Source organism: Ornithorhynchus anatinus, chromosome X1, assembly GCF_004115215.2.
Source record: "Ornithorhynchus anatinus isolate Pmale09 chromosome X1, mOrnAna1.pri.v4, whole genome shotgun sequence".
In the NCBI taxonomy this organism is placed as follows: Eukaryota; Metazoa; Chordata; class Mammalia; order Monotremata; family Ornithorhynchidae; genus Ornithorhynchus; species Ornithorhynchus anatinus.
Window position 1 is genome coordinate 90,506,525 of NC_041749.1, and position 23,413 is coordinate 90,529,937.

General features: G+C 43.6%; 1 protein-coding gene across 2 annotated transcripts in view; it reads right to left on the reverse strand.

The window, feature by feature from the left end:
• Nucleotides 1–5,243: 5,243 nt before the first annotated feature.
• Nucleotides 5,244–23,413, reverse strand: part of IP6K2 (inositol hexakisphosphate kinase 2) — a 33,149-nt gene continuing 14,979 nt past the window's right edge. The window contains exons 2-6 of one of the 2 annotated variants that reach the window (XM_029050028.2): nt 16,548–16,857; nt 14,038–14,260; nt 12,707–12,879; nt 9,230–9,405; nt 5,244–6,009 (exon numbers count right to left, since the gene is read on the reverse strand). In XM_029050028.2, coding sequence (XP_028905861.1) covers nt 5,521–6,009; nt 9,230–9,405; nt 12,707–12,879; nt 14,038–14,260; nt 16,548–16,749 — 1,263 coding nt within the window. In that variant the 5' untranslated portion in view covers nt 16,750–16,857 and the 3' untranslated portion in view covers nt 5,244–5,520. Of the gene's footprint in view, nt 6,010–9,229; nt 9,406–12,706; nt 12,880–14,037; nt 14,261–16,547; nt 19,184–23,413 lie in introns of those variants that run through there. The other variant, XM_007668310.4, reaches the window with a different exon arrangement.

A 23,413-nucleotide genomic window follows, 5' to 3' on the forward strand; every position in this document is an offset into this window, starting at 1 on the left:
CAACTCACAGGAGAGGAATCTCTCTACAAATCTAATCGGAACTGATTTTTGCACATATGGTGGGCCTGTTGGCAAAACTATCACCTCCAAGGAAGGGCTCTTTGCTGGGAAATGTATAGCTCACTACCTTGTATTTATACAGCAACGTTATCAAAATGTTCCCCAAATATCTTCAGAGATTATCTTCAGATCATTTCCATGAGGTAGGGTGGAGAAAAGTTCTAGTCCCATAGTGTGGCTTAGTGGCTAGAGCACGGGCTTGGGAGTCAGAAGGACCTGGGTTCTAATCCTGGCTCCGCCACGTGTCTGCTGTGTGACCTTGGGCAAGTCACTTAACTTCTCTGTGCCTCAGTTACCTCATCTGTAAAATGGGGATTGAGACTGTGAGCCTCACGTGGGATAGGGACTGTATCCAACCCCATTTGTTTGTATCCACCCCAGTGCTTGGTACAGTGCCTGAAATAGAGTAAGCACTTAAACACCATAATAATGATAATAAAAATAATAACTTCTCTGGGCCTCAGTTACCTCATCTGTAAAATGGGGATTAAGAGTGTAAGCCCCATGTGGGACATGGACTGTGTCCAACCTAATTAACTTAGAACAGTGCTGGACCACAGTAAGCGCTTAACAAGTACCAAAAAATAATAATTATCATTATTCTTTAGGCAAAGGGAACTGAATTGGCTTGCCCAACATCCAATTGAGCCAGAAATGGAAACACAGGTCTCAATTCCCACTCATCTGTTTCCACGACTCTTCTACAGAAATGTAGTCTAGTGAGGATCAAGAGGCAAGGCAACTGGATGGTCCTACCAAATCCGGTCAATCACAGCAGCCTGACACTAAAGCCTGGGGATCGGGAGATGATGTAATCAGAGAAGTGAACGGAGTGTCGAGAATTTAGAAGTCTCTAGGAATACCTTTTCAAATGGAAGTTTTGAGGCATGATCCTCATTAGGAGTGTTTATCAAATACCTCCCATTCTGGGTTCACTGCTTCACCCTCCTTCGAGATTGTAGAAAAACAAACAAAACCCCACTACCATGACACACACACGACTGGCATGTACAAGGCCAGGGAACTACCTCTGCTTACATTCCTGGATATTGCCAGTATTCATTCATTCAAACATATTTATTGAGCATTTACTGTGTGCAGAACAATTTACTAGGCATTTGGAAGCGTACAGTATAACAAAGTACTTAGTGAATGTCCTCTTTGACCTCTCTGCTGCCTTTGACACTGTCGACCATCCCCTCCTCCTCCATACCTTATCTCACCTTGGCTTCACGGACTCCGTCTTCTCCTGGTTCTCCTCTTACCTCTCTGACCGGTCATTCTCGGTCTCCTTCGCTGGCGCCTCCTCCCCCTCCCATCCTTGAACTGTTGGAGTTCCTCAAGGGTCAGTTCTTGGCCCTCTTCTGTTCTCCATTTACACTCACTCCCTCGGTGAACTCATTCGCTCTCATGGCTTTGACTACCATCTCTACGCAGATGACACGCAGATCTACATCTCCGCCCCTGTCCTCTTCCCCTCCCTTCGGGCTCGCATCTCCTCCTGCCTCCGGGATGTCTCCACCTGGATGTCGGCCCGCCACCTAAAACTCAACGTGAGCAAGACTGAGCTCCTCATCTTCCCTTCCAAACCCGGTCCTCTCCCAGACTTCCCTATCACCGTGGATGGCACGACCATCCTTCCCGTCTCTCGAGCCCGCAATCTCGGTATCATCCTTGACTCGTCTCTCTCGTTCACCCCACACATCCTATCCGTTACCGAGACCTGCCTGTTTCACCTTTACAATATCGCCAAGATCTGCCCTTTCCTCTCCACCCAAACGGCTACCTTACTGCTACGGGCTCTCGTTATATCCTGGCTAGACTACTGTGTCAGCCTTCTCTCTGATCTCCCTTCCTCCTCTCTCGCCCCGCTCCGGTCTATTCTTCACTCCGCTGCCCGGCTCATCTTCCTGCAGAAACGATCTGGGCCTGTCACTCCCCTTCTTAAACAACTCCAGTGGTTGCCTATCAACCTCCGCTCCAAACAAAAACTCCTCACTCTAGGCTTCAAGGCTCTCCATCACCTTGCCCCTTCCTACCTCTCCTCCCTTCTCTCTTTCTACCGCCCACCCCGCACGCTCCGCTCCTCTGCCGCCCACCTCACCATCCCTCGGTCTCGCCTATCCCGCCGTCGACCCCTGGGCCACGTCCTTCCGCGGTCCTGGAACACCCTCCCTCCTCACCTCCGCCAAACTGATTCTTTTCCCCTCTTCAAAACCCTACTTAAAACTCACCTCCTCCAAGAGGCCTTCCCAGACTGAGCTCCTCTTCTCCCTCTACTCCCTCTACCACCCCCCCTTCACCTCTCCGCAGCTTTACCCTCTTTTCCCCCCATTTCCCTCTGCTCCTCCCCCTCTCCCTTCCCATCCCCTCGGCACTGTACTCGTTCGCTCAACTGTATATATTTTCATTACCCTATTTATTTTGTTAATGAAATGTACATCGCCTCGATTCTATGTAGTTGCCATTGTTTTTACGAGATGTTCTTCCCCTTGACTCTATTTATTGCCATTGTTCTTGTCTGTCCGTCTCCCCCGATTAGACCGTAAGCCCGTCAAACAGCAGGGACTGTCTCTATCTGTTGCCGACTTGTTCATCCCAAGCGCTTAGTATAGTGCTCTGCACATAGTAAGTGCTCAATAAATACTATTGAATGAATGAATGAATTGAATGAATAGACATACCCTATCAACCCTATTTACCAACTCAAAACTTGGTTGTCACATTACCTGTATCTAAATTCTCCTCTTCTTCCCAGATCCATCCCCTCCTCTCCACCTTTATTACCACCACTCTGGTACAAGACCTTATTACTTCCCAGCAGTAATCTGCTTCTTACTGGGCTCTCTGTCTCCAGACTCTTCCCTCTTGAGTCTCTCACACACAACCACATAGATTATCTTTCTACTGCCCTGATTGAAACATGTCATTCCTCTCCTCAGAAATCTCCAAGAGCTATATATATATTGCTTCCCACATAAAACTAACTCCTAACTTTGTACTTCAATACTCTCTGTCGGCTGACTCCCTCTTACCATTCTCCTCCCCCACTGAACCACAGCTTACACTTTGCCCCACCCGGACAAACCTAATAACCTCATTCACCAATCTCTCAGCTCGACCCATCGCTTTCAAAGCCTGGAATGTCTTTTACCCTTCCTTCAAAGCACTCCTAAAAAAAGCCACTTACCCTAGGAAGCATGTCCTGATTAATCTCTCACCTTCCAGTTCACACCATCCTATCCATCAGCCGCCCTAATACTTGAAGACACAATTCTTCATTTGTGCTTATCATTTGGTTCTCAAATGATAGAGAAGCATTGTGGCCTAGTGGATAGAGCACAGGGCTGGGAGTCGGAAGGACCTGGGTTCTAATCCCAGTTCTGCCACTTGTCTGCTGTGTGACCTTGAGCAAGTCACTTCACTTCTCTGTGCTTCAGTTACCTCATCCATAAAATGAGGATAAGACTATGAGCCCAATATGGGACAGGGACTGTGTCCAACCCAATTACCTTGTATCTACCCAAGTGCTTAGTACAGTGCTTGGCACATAGTAAGCGCTTAACAAATACCACAGTTATCATCATTAACCCTCACATCACCTAGTGAATATTTGTCAATTTGTGTCTGCTTCTGTCCCCGCCCCCCGCAAATCCCCTATTAGGCTTGTTGAGGGCAGGGAGCGTGTCTTTTATATCTTTAGTACACCCTCCAAGTGCCCAATACAGTCAGTTCAGGAATATTCTGCACACAGTAAGCATTCAATGAATACTATTGATTGTGCACATATGCTGTCAGGGTCTAAGAACCACACAATGTTTCTTAACCCAAGGTTCTTGCAAGAATTTAACTCTTGTGTTAGAAGACTGACAAAAGTGTTTAGTCCACAGTAAGAGCTTGAAAAATGTGGCAGATAATGAGGCACAGCCCATGCTGGTCATCCTTAATGAGGCTGGGCAAAACCGAATGGTATGCAAAACTGAAACTATGGGTTAGGGCCTAAAATCCCTGAAGTTGCATCCTGTAAGTTTAACATCACAGGCTTCCTTTACAGCCCCAGTACCTTGAAGTTTAACAGGTCACTCCACCTAAAGAAGATACATAACGGTGAGCAGTTCACAATGAAGTTATGTAAATTAAAAGGTGGTACTGGCAAAGTTCAGTCATGCTAAACACCACCACCCTAGACTGTCCTTTTACGTTTCTCCACTTCAATAGGTAACCCTAATGTAGAATCTGGCATGGGCCAAAGTTCCAGGGCCGAAGCCCAGCCCAATATCCATTTTCTTTAGATTGGCCCTTTGACTTCTGGAGGGGCAGGGGCCCTCTGTGAAATCTCCCTACGTAGGCATACTGATAAGCTTGCATGTGCTCAGTAGAATAACAGGCGCCGGACTGAAACTAAAGGTTTCACTTCATACAGCCTTCTGAGCATGGATTAAATTACCACTGGGTTTGCGCAAGTCTCAGTGGACTGCAGCGGGGTGGGGGCAGAAGAAAAAATTAGAGGGTGACACAGCCCAAGCCTGTGCAACTGGCTCTCTGCCTAGCCCAAGGCCCACAGACCAGGCCTGTCACAGGTAATAGAAGAGGACTGGCTTCAGTGGAGGGGCTGGGGGGTCCAGGGGTTGGACTCTCTACCCTGTAAGCAAAGTGAGAGGCCCCAATATTTTCCCTTTGAAATTCCCTTCCTACTGCTCTTCCCAGTCCTTTCAAGTGCCATTACGTCAAATCCTTGATGTTGATCCAGTGCTCTCTGTAGATGTTCTGTCCAGAACATGTCTGATCAGCCTATATACAGATTTACAATCCCTCGCCTGCCTTGAGGGACATCCCTCCCTGTCAAGAAACCAATGCTGGTGAGAGCGTGCTATGTCTGGAAGCCATAAGAAGTGAGCTCTTGGTGACTGAGATACCGCGGGGCCTAGTGGAAAGAACAAGGGCCGGGGAATTAGCAGACCTGGGTTCACAATTCCAGGTCGGTCCCTTGCCTGCTGTGTGACACTGGGCAAGTCACAACTGCTTTGGGCCTCAATTTCCTCATCTGTGAGGACTGACGGCCTGTTCTCCCTCCCCATTAACTGTGAGTCCCAGGTGGGACAGGTGACATGTCTCACCTGAACTTGTGCCTACTCCAACACTTAGCACATACCACTACTAATATTCCATACCAGGAACGATCATTGTATTGTTTATAATGAACAAAAAAAATTTTATTAGAACATAAACACACAATGAGAAAGAGGTATCTGTATCAACAAATATGGAATGTTTTAAGAAATACTTAAAATAAATAAAGCCTCAGATTTGCTAGTGCTAGCTCCAGCACCCTGTAGGTAAATGCCTCTTCTGAACCAGTCCCCTTGAACTGCTCCAGAGTTTTACCACCATAAAGTGGCTAATAATTTTGTATTACAAAGTCACAATAGTGCTTTTATAAACAGGTGCACATTTAACCATTTATTCCCCATTCTCATCACTTATTTCTGTAATAATATCTATTAAGCTCTGGAGCCCAAAAATGTAACCTGTATCTTGACCCTCATGTACAACACTATCTTCCCCATAGTATTTACAAGTCGTATGAGCGAAGTCTATCATACGAATGTCCACGGTGCTAGCCCGAGGCTTGTAGGCAAATGCACCTGCTGATTCATCTGATGACTCTTCTGACAGGTCCTCAAGATCTGAATCCACAGCAACCTCCTGCAACTCTTTGCCATCATAAATGATGAGAAGAGAGCTTGAATAGAAGCGGTAGGATTCCTGGGTTTCTAATACTGACTTTAATTCAGTCAATTTTTTAATAACAGGTTCAAAGAGTTCTCGACGAAGATGCTTGCCATTATGAAAGAACTGATAAAGTGCTTCTTTAAAACCTTGAACTGAAAGTTTCCTCCCATGGTACTTGTTCATGAACATTAGCTGGCCACTGCCCATCTGGTATACCTGTAATGGGGAGACAGAAGGAGGACATTTGAAACATTTTCTGAACTGAAGAAATTTCATTAAATATTGACCTACATAACACCACAACACCACTCCTGACTGTTTACTTAAAATTCCTTGGAAGATGTACACTTAGACTTTTTTTTCCTGTTGTCAAGCTCGTGGTGGTCAGGAACATGTCTACTAACTGTTGTATTACTCTCCCAAACATTTAGCATAGTGCACTGCACACAGCAAGCACTCAAATACCATTGACGATGGTGATTAAAATGAAAAAGCTACAGGCAGAATAAGAAGACCTGAGCTACAATTTCCCATTTTTTCCAATATGTTCAGGAGTAACTGAGAGCTACTAGTAACTGAACCATGCCCTTCTGAGCCCTTGCTCTTTTGAGCAAGTGTTTAAGTGGTGACAGAGGCCACATATAGCCCAAAGGAAGGGGTAATAACTACTAGTTATGGTACTTACTAAGCACTTACTGTGCAAGTGTTAGGGTAGATTTTACAGGTGAGAAAACAGGTCCAGAGAGGGTGATTTGCTCAAGGTTGCACAGTAAGCCAGTGGCAGACCTGGGACTACAACTGGATCTCCTGATTCCTAGCCCCATGCTCTTTTCACTAGGCCACACCAAGTAGAGAAGATACTATTACGGCATCTCCAAATTCCAGAGAAGCAGTGTGGTCTGGTGGAAAGAGCACGGCCCGGGTGTCAGAAGACCTGGGTTCTAATTCCACCTCTGCCACTTGTCTGCTTGTGTGTGACCATGGAGAGGTCGCAACTTCTCTGTGACCGCTTCCTCATCTGTAAAATGGAGGTGAATTACCTGGTCCCCCTCCCACCTTAGATTACGAGCCCCATGAGGGCTGACAGGTGGCTGAGCTGATGCTCATCTCTACTCCAGCTATTAGTGCAGTGCTTGACACCTAGTAAGCGCTAACAAATACCACCAGGGTTATTAACACTGTTGTTACTCCTGGCTGTCCTTCATACTTTCAGTGCAAATGCAGCCCTCAAGTTACTCAATACAGATTCTCCAATTTGATGGACTAAATTGGATGCTCTTTTGCTGATCTTCTAGCACCTCAAAGCCACCCAACTTTAAGGGGCCTGGTGCAGGAAGAGACACCTCTCCTTTAGGATCAGTCAGCAATCCAAGAACACTGCCCTTGTCCTTCCCCTTCCCAGCACTCTCAAATTCAGGCTTAGATTTGCCTAAGCTTCTCTTTCAGGAAGGCATGTGAGAGGCAGGCTGAGGTGAGAGGCAGGCTGAGGTGAGAGTCAGAAAAGCAGGCTTTTTGGAAGAACCAGAGGAATAGAATGGTTATTTGTATTGGACAATAATAATAACAATGGGATTTGTAAAGTGCTTTCTGTATGCCAAGTACCATACTAAGAGCTGGGACAGATGGAAATGGGTCACAGACTCTCTGCAAGTAACCTTTCCAGCAGGGTTTAAATGTACTAGGTAAGCAGAAGCAATCTTGTTTTTCAATGCCGTACAAGCCCACGGACTAGGTTCCACTCAAACCTCACACCCATGGAACACAACTACTTAACGACAGAGTAGTTAGTGTCATAAGCCAGAAAAAAACACATTTTCTTCCTAAAATGATTTGCTAACAGGAGGGTAAATCCTTTCAGTGAAAGGATAAAATGGGTCCTTCCTTGTTTCTAAGCCCCAGTCTTATCTCCCTTGCTTAATAATCAACTTCTTATTTGCCCTCTGCATCAATTTTGCTTTCAGACAGAGAGAGCCTTTTACAAGTCTCTGAACTCCTGATAAGAGTCCTTTCTTTGGATCTTAACAGGTGCAAGAGGGAGAGCAGGCTTAAAGTGGGGGAGGGAGGAGGATGAGGGGTTGACTGTGCTAAGAACAACTGCTGTTAAGCTAACTCTTTATTAATGGCAAACTATTTGGAAAGACTCCCATGGGCCAACTAGCTCCCCAATGGTATCTATGTAGATTCAAGGAGGAATTGCTCTATCAAATATCATGTTGGGCTGACTTTCTCCCACGGCACCGCAGCACTTTGGACACCCCCCCCGCCCCCCCCCCCCCGCCCCTCCTTCCTCTCCCACCCCCAAGATCTGGCCCAACAATAATCCATTTATTAAGATTCTGGGGAGGAAGAAGGGAGAGCTAGGACTCAGGACATGCCATGTCCTCCCCTCACTCATGAAAGAAAAAGCTTTGCGTGGGCACCCCCTTCAGTGCCAGGACTGGCAAGCTTTCCTGTGCTTCAACTCTAAGTGAACTGAAGAAGCTAAATGGTGAGAGACTGGGGTTTGAGAAGATAATCCAGGAGGGGAGTAAAGGGGGCTTGTCTGTACGCTCCCGGATGTAGAGAGGGAGAAGTGGAAGGACTAAAAAAGAGGTTGAACAGATGTCAACCCTGAAGGTTTCACCTCTTGGGAGGAAGGTGGACACAATGGAGACCGGAAAGGAGAAGTGAATGGACTTTAGCGAGCGATAAAATCCTATCCCTACTGTTAGTATTTATCTAGCAGCTCTGCTCATACAAAAACCTCAAACACTCCAACAATCTGTAAAAGAGCTCTGGGAGGGAGCCAGAGGGGTTACATAGGTACCAAGAGAATAGAGAGTGACTTTGACTGACTTGCTCTAGGTCTCAGAGCTCTTTGGCAGTGGAGTTGAGAGATTATAACAATCTACCGCTCCTGACCTGTATACACCAATACCTCTCTTAGAGAAGCAGCAGGGTTTAGTGGATAGAGCACAGCCCTTGGAGTCAGAAGGTCGTGGGTTCTAATCCCAGCTCTACCACTTGTCTGCTGTGTGATCTTGGGCAAGTCACTTCACTTCTCTGAGCCTTAGTTACCTCATCTGGAAAATGGGGACTGAGATTGTGAGCCCCACAGGGGACAGGGACTGTGTCCAACCCCATTTGCTTGTATCCATCCCAGGGTTTAGAATGGCATCTGGCACATAGTAAGCGCTTAACAAATACCATCATTATTATTAAAGACAGCAAATGCTGTCATCACCATTCTGAGGGAAGGCAGATGACCAGAGGCAAAACGTATTGGGTGTTTCTATCTCCACCACAGTCCTAGGATCCCTTTACACTTTTCACACTGGGAAGACTAGCGTTTGCTCCCTGCCCGCAAAGATTCAACCATCCATCCAGTTCCTATGGCCTCCTCGTTTACCATTCAATAACAGAGCAGGTTTCACTCCCAAGGTTGGGTGAGACTCACCTGCATGCCACAAACTCGGACCCCAATAACTGCAGAAGTGCTCTGCTGGCACTTCCGTATCTGATTTGCTTTTTTTTCCTCAGAGGCATCATCTCCGTGTTGCCGGGTCCCCATCTTTAGGTCCAGGACACAGGGCACCTCATATCGAGAGGTTAAATTTTCCAGTAAGATAAATTCTGGATGGTTAAAGAAAAGCCTCACACCGAAAATACCATTAAAAAAAAAAAAGTGCACATCAACAAACACCTCCAATCTGAACAGTGCCCAGTGAGTGCTAATACCAGTTGTTTATAGCTTAGTAATCTACTTTCAGATCAGAGGATTTCAATTTCTTATAGATGATATTTCCTTTCCATTAAAAAGTCTGTAAGAAAAACGAAAGTGGTGAGGGAAGGAAAAAAGGGCTGAGGATTGGAGGGTGGGGCAGGGGGAGAACGGGTAAAAATTATCCCCGGCAAGGCTCAATTCCATAAGACTTGATCCTCAAAAGGCCTCAAAGTTACTCATACCAGCTGAAGGTATGGTATACCTAATGAGCAATGAATACCTCCTTTTCTTGGGCCCTTCTCTTGGACTTACAACAGACTGTACCAGCCTCCTCTTTGATAAATAATAAATCCCGGAATTAAGAGAATTCTGAATCGGCACACCTGATGTTTGGTGAACAAGATTTAACGTTTCACACAACTAGAAGTGGAGCATCAGGCTTCTTGAGTCCCTGGAGAAGCCAAACTGGTCAGAGAGTGTGCCAATTCCAGGTTACAAGAACAGACCAAAATTTGGGACACTAAGCTATATCACATACTTTCCAAACCACACTGGGCTGCTTAAATCTAACATGCAAGTCACTGAGAGGAATCTGACACAAAGGGAATTCATCTCCCAAAGCTGGGTAATAACTAGAAGAATTTCAAGATCAAAAGCAGATTCTGACTTGCGAGCTTCCTGCCCCCTTGAATTTAGAAGTTTCACAACCAAAGTTGTCCCTCAAAGTTGGCTCTACAGGAGCACTGTAATAATTTCTTATACGTGCTGCAGATTTAAAAGAAAAAAAAGGTAACTCTTGTCCCTCGATAAGTATTGAAATCTCTCCATGAGCATTTGGCTACTTATACGTACTAGTAAGTCAGAAGACAGGCTTGCTCTAAAAAGCAGCACTTTCTTAGGCAGTGCATTTTTATTTCCTAAGAAAAATAACTGTCATTTGAGGAATTTGGAAACATTTAAGCATTCCAACACAAAGGGAACATGTACGGAACATGTGCACATTATTCAAACAGTAGTCAATCATCTCAGAGGTGGGTAGGTTGAACACCTCTTCAAATTGAATCTTGACAATGGGTACAAAAAGGCTTATAGATGGTGGCGTGACACAGCATAAACGTTAACAGTAGGTTTTACTTCGAGTTTTGTAAGTGCTTGTATTCAGTGTTTGCACAATCACCGTACGCGTACATTTTACCTTCTTAAAAGGCTATTTCTACTAAAGGACTTTGAGTGTCCCAAATCAGAGTTTCCACATAAATGAAAACTCCACATTTTATAAATGATCATACTAAAGGACAATGACTATTTCTATAGCCCTCACAATATTTCTGTTAAAAAAAGGAGCTTGATGGGACAGGAAATATTTTACAACTAAACAAACCCAAATTCCACCTTCATTGGGAGATTAAGCATCTCAAATACTTAAGTGAGATTTAGAAGCAAACACCTCTAATTCTTTAAATGCTCTGGTTTATTTTTTTTGAGGAAGAGGTAGTGGGGGCTAGAAGTTAGAACTTCCAGAACACCACCAAAAAGAGCCAGCTCACTTATGTGTCAAGACTGTCGACAGCAGCACGCAGACATGAGAGTTAAAAATAAATACCGCCCCCCCCCCCCCCCCCCCAGTTAGACTTCTTCCATCATTTACAAGTCATCGCAATCGATACATTCTCCCTGGTAACAACCCAAATACCTCCCCTTTACGTGCCGTTATCATCAAACTCGCTGTCTCTGATATTTTGATTTCAATTTTTTCTAAGCCCTTAGAGGAAACTAAGATCACAGGACAGAGCTGGGTGTAATGGCCACCCAGAAAGTCCTTTACTTTCTCAATTTGGAATCAATACTGTCTCCCATTTTACTTAACCATCACCTGCAACTTTCCCATGGAGGGATGCCGGGTGCTCCCACCCTCATGGTTGACAGGGAACACCACCCTCCCGGACTTACCTTAGCACTCCTGAGCTGGCCTGCATCTCCTGCAAGCAGCAACACTTCTGCTCCTTGACCCCTGGGGTCCCAGGAGCATTCCCTGCCCAAAGCAAAAATCCAGCTGCCAGGAGGAAAAACCCCAACTTAGAGGGACCGCTGATCATTTTCTTCCTACACTCTCCTAAGAGGCACAGAATGCTGGGTTGATGGAATCCTCGGCCTGTTAAGTTGAAATGGGAGATGAAACCCCTAGCATCTTCCCATTATCAGCCGGGATGCTACCAACATCAGGGGTGTGAAGGGAGCAAAAAAGACATTGCACTCTTTCATGGGCTTTTGTATGTGTATTTTTCTGACCCATGTTCTAGGCAGCACCCAATATGCGTGCCCAAAATGTTCAATGATCATGAGATGTTGGCCTGAAGTTAGATAACTATGCACACAGATGATATTATAAATTACTGGTCCTTTTAATAGCTCATCAAGAAGATAAGAAGCAGCGTGGTTTAGTAGCTAGAGAACGGGCCTGGGTGTTGGAAGGACCTGGGTTCTAATGCCAGCTCTGCCACATGTCTGCTGTGTGACCTTGGGCAGGTCACTTATCTTCTCTGGGCCTCAGTCTCCTCATCTGTAAAATGGGAATTAAGAGTGTGAGCCCCGTGTGGGACAGGGACTGTGTCCAACCTGATTAACTTGTATCAACCTCAGCACTTAGAACAGTTCTTGGTACTGCACAGAAGCAGTGTGGCTCAGTGGAAAGAGCACGGGCTTTGGAGTCAGAGGTCATGGGTTTGAATCCCGGCTTGGCCACTTGTCAGCTGTGTGACTTTGGGCAAGTCACTTAACTTCTCGGTGCCTCAGTTACCTCATCTGTAAAATGGGGATTAAGACTGTGAGCCCCACGTGGGACAACCTGATTCCCCCGTGTCTACCCCAGCGTTTAGAACAGTGCTCGGCACATAGTAAGCACTTAACAAATACCAACATTATTGGTACATAGTAAGTGCTTCACAAGTACCATTATTATTATTATTATTGTTAACACCCTCAGCTTTGCTTTGGGAGAAATGCATTCCTGGCCTAATTGAATTTCAAGCCACAACTATAAGCAGTGCATTTACATTTATATACAAGTCCCTAGACATCAAAACAATGCTAGACCAGTTAAAACGTAGCACTCGTTCAATGCCATTTATCAAGAGGGACAAAGCCAAAGGAGACGGACTTCCCAGGGACCACATAACCAGATGCACAAAGATTGCTCTTAGCAAAGGATACTATATTGGTTTCGATGCTTTGCATTTTCCTTCATTCGCTGTAACTGCTGCTGGTGACACTGCATACTCCAAGGATTGTGATGTTTAAACTGTGAACTTATAGTCCCCTTTTTTTCTACGCTGTAGTATAAAACTTCAGATTTCTTTAGCCACTCAAATTCTTCTAATTTATGACTGTAAAAGAGATAATGATCTGATATTAAAGTATTATGCTGGAATCGGGATGTCAAGCACGCATGCACTGCTTTCTAAAACAATCGGTAACTGAAGGACAAGAACAACTTCCCCCCTTCTAGACTGTAAGCCCGATGTGGGCAGGGACTGTCTCTCTTTATTGCTGAATTGTACGTTCCAAGTGCTTAGTTCAGTGCTCTGCACACAGTAAGCGCTCAATAAATACACCTTAATGAACGAACTTCTGCTACTGAGTGCAGGCAGGCAGGTTCAGAGAACTCCAGTGGGAGACACAAGCATGAACAAGCATTTGGCTCCTAAGACTTTGTTCTGACCTTTCCAACTGAACCCTGCTAACAACTTCTGACCTCAGCCCACTCGCGGCTTCTAAGTTGGCTTACTCATTCACATTTCACTATGCTTTTACCCATCAGCCAATATAATGTATTGTGTTTGGGACCAGGCAAGTCCCATTGTGAAATTTCAGCCTTAATCAAATTAACTCATTTAGCCCGATTAAATACTTTGATTGATGAGCACAAATGTTCACAGACTATTAAGCAATGACAGGAAAAGGTTTCTACCCTAAAACGTAGGGTAGTCTTTTACCATTACAAATGTATCCGGTTTCCCATTGAGCCACATACACACGGGACTGTCCCCAATTGGGGGCACAAGATCCTGGTTTGAGGAAACATGAAACCACGTTTGGGATTTGAGGAATCCCCATACTCAGTTATGCCCCTGCTAATGGTGGCAAGATTCTTAGATCGGATGATTCTGTTTCCATCAGCTGCTGAGACAAGGATAGCTGACACAAAAGGGACTGTGTCTGTTACACTGTATTCTCCCAAGCATTTAGTACAGTGCTCTGCACACGGTAAGCATTCAATAAATACAACTGATCGACTGACAATTTGACTTGCACACTCATACTGGGGCACGATGTGGGTGATCCAAAACAGATCAAAATCAAGTCACCCTTTTACCATTCTCGGGGGCTAAACTTCCAGAAGGGATGAGAGAGCATATATTGAAAATCCAAGACTGAAATTAAACTGGGTTTGTAGACTTCAAGGCTGAATTCAAGGCACTGGATTATTTAAAATTATTATTACTCTATGAAAATGCAGTTTTTCTTTCAATTTGCATACCCACCTTTTCATTTTCTCCTCTTTTCTGTGTTGTCGGACCCACTCCTTGGTGATCTTTTCATTTTCTAATAAGAGAGTCTTTTTGTTAGTCCACCTCAATAGCTTATTTTTGGGTTCGCAGTCTGAATTATCTATACTGTCCAATTTACCATGGTCCCCTTTTAATGGATATGCTATTAAACACAAATTTCCAACTTCATCCTCTTCAAAGCTTACTGATACCACACCTACAAGGGGGAGGAGGAGGAGAAAAGAATTTAGGAGTGTCCAGAAAGTACATTTTATACAACACAATTTTAACAACTTTTGTTTTTGGTTTTTTCTCTTACCCTGGTCCTTAGTTTCTATCTTGCCAGAGGCTCAAAACTCATCTGCCAACCTAACAAATATTAAAACATCTAGACAAGATGACACCTTGGAGAAGATCATTTAATCAATGAAGCAAAACAATGCTGCAGCAGGAGTCTTCTCTCGCTGATCAACTGAGTCATACAGGAATCAAATAATAACAGGAGACGTTTTCCATTATTGAAAATGTTTATTAATTTAAAAGTGATTGGTCTGACTCAAGGAGAGATGTAAAAACATCAGCTATTTACATCTTTCTGTGGAAAATATAATATCCTGCACAAATACCAAAGGCTTTAGGTTTTGCACTAGAGCAAAGCCCAAAGCATTTACCTGGACACAAGTTTGGCAGAAGGTTAAATAGCTTCCAAGGGAAAGGAAAGACTTGCAAGCAGAGCAAAACAAAGAAAAGAAGAAAAAAACCCCCAAAAAAACAAAAAAAAAACCAAAAACAAATCACACAATACAACAGATACTACTTCAAAGGCTTCCGCTCAGTATCACCACGTTTAATTTCACAGGCCTTTTTCTTTTTTGAGAAATTTACTTTATTGATGTTGCAGTCTCACGAAATAAAAACAAAATGCAATACAAAGCAAATCGGATTGAGGTACACAGAAACATGGTGAACCTTGAAAGCATTTTTTTTTTCCTCCTCTGAGTCTCTAGAGCACTGCATTGTTTTTTTAAGAGTCTTTGAGGAAAGTGCTGACAGGGTTGCCCCCAGTGCCAGATGAGAAAGTTTCAGCGGTTATCGAAGAGCGTTGCAGTTACAACTGGCTGAATGCTTTTTCTCACAGTCCTCTCTCTTTGCCCCAAATCAATCAACCAATCTGCTCAGTTCTTGCCTCTCTCATCACTCGAGTTCTCGGCGAGAGACTGGCACTTCTGAGGTGGGCTGGCGGCTCTGGGGCCTACAGTAGCTGGGGTAGGGAGGTCAGAAGCTCTGACTGACAGTCCTGCTGCCACATAGGAAAGGACTACAGGAAAAAGGGGGCAAGTGGGAGAGAGCCAGCTAGCAAATGGCCTTTGGCTTTATCCTGGAAAAAAACAACAGAGAAGGACCAACAGAGAGGCCCGCCCCCCTCCCCCCTAGTCCCTCCCCTGTTCCCAAAAAAGACTCCACACAAACACACGCACGCACAAGCACGCACACACACACACACACACACACAAGCACATTGAAGTACAGATGTCCATTACATTTTTTTGCTTGGGAAAGCAACAAATTCGACAGTTCTAGGGAAATTTAAGGTGCTCCAATATCTTCCACACAAAGACAACACACAAATTTAAAGTGTCTCATAGTGACTTCTTTTTCTCAATCTACAAGTAATGTGAAAAAAAGAAAAAGACTGGTGACTCTGAAGTCCAAAAATGAACTGTTTTAGTATTGACTTTACAAAACAAATTCTCAAGAACAAAATTTAATAAGTGGCTCTCCTCCAGTTAGCAATTTCTGGGATATTCCGTAACAGCAAAGGATTTCAGCTAACCAATGCCATGCTCAACAGAACTGGAATTTCCACTCCTACATTCCTTCTGACTCAGCCTCTTCAGGCTACTTGACCCTTGCCTACCTAATTTCCTCGATTTTTTTTTCTTAAGGGCAAAAACTGGCTGCAAATATTTTAAAAAGATAAAAAATTTTTAAAATTTTCCGTTATCCCAGGACTTCATTAGTGGCTAAGAGAGTGTTAAAGAGGACACGGACACAAAACACAGCTCAACTTGGACCAAAAAATAAATCTACAAACAAAAATTTTAAAATAATTACTGAGCAATCTTACCCAATGCTTGAAAACAGAGTGTTTGTGTGGGAAGAGGGAAGGAGGGAAAATATAGAGAATGAAATGTGAAGTGTCAGTCAAAGCATTACGATGAACATTTACAAGCAAACAAACACTTACCTGATCTCGCCTAAGGAAGATATGACTATCACCAGCAGAACTGCTCTATTCTAATGCTGTTAGCCAGCCCAGACACCCACTGGCAAGACATCTCCACCCTTGCATCACCACAGCCTGGCTCGAACAACATCAAAATACACGAAGAGAAAAAAAAACCCTAAAATCTCTTCAAGTTTGAAGAGGCTTTAAGGAAGGCGTGATCCTAGAATGTACAAAAGAGAAAAATCCAACACTTTACAACAGACTGCTATCTTACCTTTATACTGGGGAGTAAATTTACGCATTTCTCCTGGGAGAGTCTCATAGAACTGGTGTTCCCTCTGGATGAGGGGCTTACAGATGGTTTTGTCATTAAACCGGAGGACACAGGAGTGACCCCCAACCTGATGGACAAAAGGTTCGAGCAGGACCCCATTTGCATAATGCTCCACTTCCATGGCTCCAAATGCTGGGCTCATCCTTGTAGCACATTAGATGGAGCAATGTGGCAGTTGCTGAGGGTAGCTCAAAAGAAGAGATTTCCAAAAGTCTGTCCCTTAAAAGCTTCCTTTTCCAGCTCAGAAACTCTGTTGGAAACAAACACAGTAAAATCCTCGGCCGTAAGTTACTTCATACAGAAAGAGTTCTAGTCCAAGCTAAGTCATTCGGGAAGAGAAAGCTATTCCATAAACTGCTCCACCCTCCTCTCCTGGGAAGCAGAAACTGAAATGATCCTTTAGAGCCCCGAGCAGCTAGACAAATAAGAATGAGATCATCCAGAGAAGACAAACAATACGGCAGCCTCCTCCCACTTCAGGGCCAGCCAATGGGAAGCAGAACTCAGCTGCTGGAAAGGACCATTCCAGAGGCAGAGGAGGAGAAACAAGGAAAAAAAAAAGGGCCAAGAGGAATAGGCTGAAACAAACAAGCACGGGCTGCACGCAGCCCCTTCCTTGCTGTTCTTTGCCAACCCTCACAGAATTAGCAAGAGAGGATCGTAGCTGGCACTTTCAGCCCAGTTATTTTCATTTTAGAGATTGGAGTCAAAACAGTTTAGATCCACGAAGATCAATGGGAATTAAGATGGACGTCTTCTTTTACAACTGACAGTTACTTACAATTAGCTTTCAAAAATAGAGCGGGCTAAAAAAATACAGATTATATAGTGAAGCCCCCACCCCTTAATAAACAAGGAAAATTGGGGTTATTTTCCCATTTTGCCAAGAGATCCTTCCAAAGCCATTTAAAAACTGAAAATCCATAATATTCTTATACAATTTAAATCTTGGTTGAAAACACCGGCTGAGTGCATTTGAACTGTTTGCCATACTGATCATTGTTTTTTGTTTCGACTTCTTTATAGAGTCCTGTAACCAAGTATTTTTTCTGTGATTGTCACTCAGCGGGTCTACACACATCGCCTTTTCACCGAACTAGAGGCTGAACTTAAATCTAAATAACCTCATTAGCAATGCAACAGTAGACCCAGCTGTAATGATTAACTCATTAAAAAAAAACCCACTTCGCTGCTGCCCCTTAAAGAATTCTATTCCAACAATAGTGTACTTGATTAAAAGGGAAAGACACAAAGTGTTCTAGGTCACTGGTTATTTTTATCCATTCAATCCTGATGGGCAAAACCCTTAATACCAAAGTCCTTCAACTTAGGGTGCTGACCACAGCTCTGATGAGCAGTGAACTATATGTTGTGAGAGTCCACTTCATACATCCAGATATTAAGCTACATACTATCTTAATTCAGATAAAATCCAATCAAATTCTGGTAACGGGAAAATATTCACCTGCATACTTAACACATCTGAGCACTGACAAGGGGAGAGGTCTATAACATCTAGAAATATGAATTTTCAAAGTGTCCTGCTGCAAGAAAGGTCAAGCCCATTCCCACTAATATTGAGTGCTGCTTCGATCCAGGTTAGATTCCAGTCAACTTTTATTCACCATTTATATACCTCTGTGGGATAGGTCAGTGATTTCTTTTTCCAATTTAACAAATGGAGGCAGCAAAGTTGTGGAATCCCCCTCTGGAAACTGAATGTCCCTTCATTTTCTCCCTTCACATACCTGTCCCTCGAACTTCTGGTCCACGGAAATTTCCATCAACAAAACTAAAGTCACAGAACATCTGTAGCCAGGCCAATAAAAATCAAGTTTCCTGAGAAGAGCTCAAGGAGTAAACTTATTAAAAATGGGCATTTTCTGTAATTACTGGCATAGCCTATGAAATCAGCTCCTGGAAAATGAATTGAACCAGTACATTTCAGCAGTACTACTGATGGTCTCTTTTACAGTACAACAAATTTTATAATACACCTGCTGCTTAATCAGCCGATATTGGTTCCATGCAAAGGACCACAGTGAGTGCTTGGGAAAGTAAAACAAAAGGGGTAAGACAATACCTGTCCTCAAGAAGCCTATGACAGAATGGCAGAAACAGCCACTGCATTATTTATTTAGGAGGTAAGAGAATGGAAATATAGCTACTTGAATAAATATTTTCACAGTAGAGCATAGCATGTAAGCTCCTTGTAGGCAGGGAGCAAAGCACTGCCTGACTGTACTTTCCAAGCATGATATCAAGTGGGAGCTCAATTCAGGCTACTGCTAGAGTGTGTAAATAGAAGTATATTGCTGATCCCTTGCTCAGGTTCTCCCTCAGGCCTGGAACTCCCTTTCCCTCCCAACACTTGCCCCATCTTCAAAGTCCTACGATAACCATATCTCCTCCAAGAGGCCTGCCCTAACTAAACCTTCACTTCCCCTGTTTAACCTCTCAGTGGCATCGCCTATGCACTTGACTCTGTACTTGGATCACCCCACCTCTAGCTCCATAGCACTTAAGTGCTTATCCTTTTATATTCTGCCATTTTGCCAATCTGTATTTCAATGCCTCTCTCCCCCTATAGTAATAATAATTGTGATATTTGTTAAGCACTTACTATGTGCCAGGCACTCTACTAAGCACTGGGGCAGATATAAGATAATTGGGTTGGACACAGTCCCTGTCCCATATGGAGCTCACAGTCTTAATCCCCATTTTACAGATGAGGAAACTGAGGCAAAGAGAAATGAAGTGACTTGCCCAAGGTCACAAAGCAGACAAGTGGTGGAGCTGGGATTAGACTGTAAACTCCTTGTGGTCAGGGATCTTGTTTATAGTTCTCAGGTGCTTAATATAGTGTTCTACACACAATAAGCACTCAATAAATATCATTGACTGAGGTGGGATTTAGCAAGAAGGAGGTCACCGATGACCTCGGAGAGAGAAGTTTCCATGGAGTGGAGAGGGTGGAAGCCAAATTGAAGGGGGGCAAAAAGAGAATTGGCAAAGGAGTGCAAAGATTAGGGGACCCAGATGAAACTTGGGGGTGCCTTCAGTTAGGGGTTGAGAGGTGGAAGAAAAGCCAGCAAATGGGAATAAGATGGCTTAATACTGAGAAGTTTACATTTACTATTGCAATTCGAACAAATAAGAAAATGTTCAGTACATATTGGCAGATAAGATTCCAAAAAGCATATCACGAAAGGAGCAGCAAGGCTTAGTGGATAGAGCATGGGCCTGGGAGTCAGAGGACCTGGGTTCTAATCCTGGCTCTGCCAACATTATCTGTTGGGTGACCTTGGGCAAGTCACTTGACTTCTCTGTGCCTCAGTTCCTTCAATTGCAAAATGCAGATTCAACACCTGTTCATCCTACTTAGATTGTGAACCTTGTGTGGGACAGGGACTGTCTGACTTAATTATCTTGTATCTACCCCAGTGCTTAGAACAGTGCTTGACAAATAGTAAGTGCTTAACAGATACCACAATTATTATTGCTATTATTAGTAGTAGTAATAATAATTATTTAAAAACCATTTTCATTTAAGGTACACTCATAAGTAATCACATCTACCTTCGGATGGACTTGATATGATAAACTTGAATCTGGTCCATTTCACCCCATTTCTTGGTATTTAGTAGGCACCTGATAAATACCATCATTATTAAACTATTCATTCACTATTGTGAGCTGGATGAAGATAAAACTTTTAAGAGATATCAGTTTGGTATTTTAATGAGTACTTGTAAAGTGGTGTTAACAGGGATGTAATGTAGGGTGCAGTTTTGGGAAAGGATTCCTTGAGGGATCTGCTCAAGTGTCCTAAAGACACCACAGAAAGCTCTGATCTCTAACATGTATGTACATTTGGAAACTTTGGGAGTTTTATTTTAACCTTGTGCTGCCCAACTTTTAATGACAAGATCTCCTCACGAAGCAAAAAGATATCTGACAGAGGGAAGTTTGTTGAAGAAAGGGAACAAACTCTAAACTACTTTAGGTCAAGCAGTTTTCCCATATCCCCAGTGAGCTCATTAGCTGATGTTTGACTTGGCAGCTTGTTTGCCTCCCTCGAATGTACACGCAGCAATCTGTAGGGTATTTGTTCCCTATGCATTTAGGTTACACTAGAGTCATCTGGGTTTGGAATGATCACGTACAATGACTCAGTAGGAAAAATAATGCTAATTTGACAAAATGGGCCTGAAGAATGGACTGCATTTGTAGACTGGGAATTTAATTAATCTGTATTATTTACTTTGACTCTGCTGCCAATTCCCCTTCCCCCTTATTCTTAGATTGTGAGCCCCCTGAGGACCAGGGGACTGTGTCTCACATCTTGTATCTGCCCCTGCTCCAAGCACTTAGTACAGTGCTCTGCCCAGAGCAGGTGCTCATTAGATACCATTAAATGACTTCGTACAAGTGCTGGATTATTAGGCAGGCAATGGTGATAATCTCTAAAAACATAAATCAATCGAGTGGGAATTCCAGAGACCTAGTTGCTTCAATAATCAAGACTGCTTAGGTTAAAAACTACTGTTGGTTATTGCAGCAAAGGTAAATCCAAATGATCAAGTATGATCAGCTTCACCCCCGAAACATGGACTCCTTAGTTTCTCTGTTCCTATCTCTGCCTCAGTCTCCATGACTAATAGGACCCTACCTTGTCAGAACAACAAAAACAGCCATACTAGGGCAGACCAATGGTCCATTCAGCCCAATGAATCCGCAGAATGCCATCCACACAACTTTCTGGGGAAAATGACTCCCTAAGTTTTAGCTGCTCCTGGACTAGAAAGGCATTCCTTCCATTTTGAAACCACCTCTTCCAACTGCACTGGATGTTCCCACTTCCTGATACCACTGTACTTAGTCAACATCCTTATTATGTTCTAAATACCAATTAAGGCTCTTTATCAACCTTCATTCCTTCCTAACCTTTTCCATCAGTCCTCTTACTGAAGCCTCTCCCATTCCCCGCATTAACTGTGGTTGCCTTTCTCAGATGGATATGTCCTTCCCCCAAACTGCACAATACATTACATCACTGTTAACACTTTAAAAGTACTCATTAAAATATCAAACTGATATCTCTTAACTGTTTTATTTTCATCCAGTTCACAATAGTGAATGAACAGTTTAATAATGATGGTATTTATAAAGTGTTTACTATATACCAGGAAATGGGGTAAAATGGACCAGATTCAAGTTTATTGCATCGGGCACAGTCCCTGTCCCAAGCAGGACTCAGGGTTTAAGAAGCTGGGTGAGCAAGGATCTCATCCCCGCAGAAACGGGATTAGAACAGGGGTCTCAGGGGGCTCCTATTCCATGCTCCTTCCACACTGCCTCCCATCCTTCCTACACAAAGATGATGACAATATGGTGAAGTTTCCCAGTGGGCACAAAGCTGGCTGAAAAGGCCAATATGGGTCCAATGGGTCAGACCCCACCACAGACAGTCGCACCACCTTCAACAGCTTCTTATAACCGACAGATTTTTGTTCATGTCCTACTCTATAAAAACAGGTGTCTTTATACCCACACACCCAGACCCCTCCCCGCCTCCTTTTCACTGGGTGCAAATTCTAATCTTTTCAATGCAGATTAGAGAGCACAAGAATGTTGTCCTTTTGCAAACAGATGCCATTGCCTCAGGTAGAAATTACATATTCCTTTCAAAGAGGGGGTGGAAGAAGGAAGATACATGCATGGAAAGGGCCCACAGGCAGGAGAAGGGTCTGGTAGAGGTCATAAAGAAGGAATAGAGACCAGTAGTCCCTCATATTTAATGAACAGGTAAGAATGTTCTCCTTCTGAGTTTTGAAAATCTTGATGAATGATCTCCAGGTAGCCACCGAACTGATGCTTATCGACTGTTGAACTTCTCAGATACAATGTAGACTGGAACTCGTGGTTATATTGGCTAATCAACAGAGCTAAGCCTGGACTTCTATTACATGCTTCAAAGGAAGTATTTGCTTATGAATTCAACTCATAAGATACCTTAAGAAAGTTCCTATAATTTGCTTAGCAGGCAGACTTGGCAAATCAATTATTTTTTTTTTTTTATCACAAACATTGATCATTCCCTTAAGCACACTCTCCACCCACATTGCTTCAACTTTGGCTTTAAAATGTTAAACTAATTCCTTCTGGCAAGAAGGATTTTTAGTTATCAGTTACAATGAAGCTCCCAATCTCCCACTGCAAAAAGGTAGCTACATAAGCTGCCTTATTCTTTTTTAATGGTATTTGTTAAGCATCTATGTGCCAAGCACTGTTCTAAGAGCTGGGATAGATACAAGTTTATCAGGTTGGACACAGTCCCTGTCTCATATGGGGCCCACAGTCTAATAATAACATTAATAATAATAATGGTATCTATTAAGGGCTTACTATGTGCCAGGCACTGCACTAAGCAATTGGGTGGATACAAGCAAGTCAAGTTGGACACAGTCCCTGCCCCATGTAGGGCTCACAGTCTTAACCCCCATTTTACAGATGAGCTAACTGAGGCAAAGAGAAGTGAAGTGACTTCGCCAAGGTCACACAGCATACAAGTGGCAGAGCCAGGATTAGAACCCATGACCGCCTGACTCCCAGGCCCATGCTCTATCCACTACACCATGCTGCTTCTCTACTACTACTAACTACTCTTATTACCACCTAAATTGAAATTTGAATCTAATCCCCCCTTCCCTTCCAGGCTTCATTTCAGAACAAGCAGCAGTGAGTTGCAATCCATCATAGCATGACACATGGCTGTCTAAATTGGGGGAAAGAGGATTTAATCC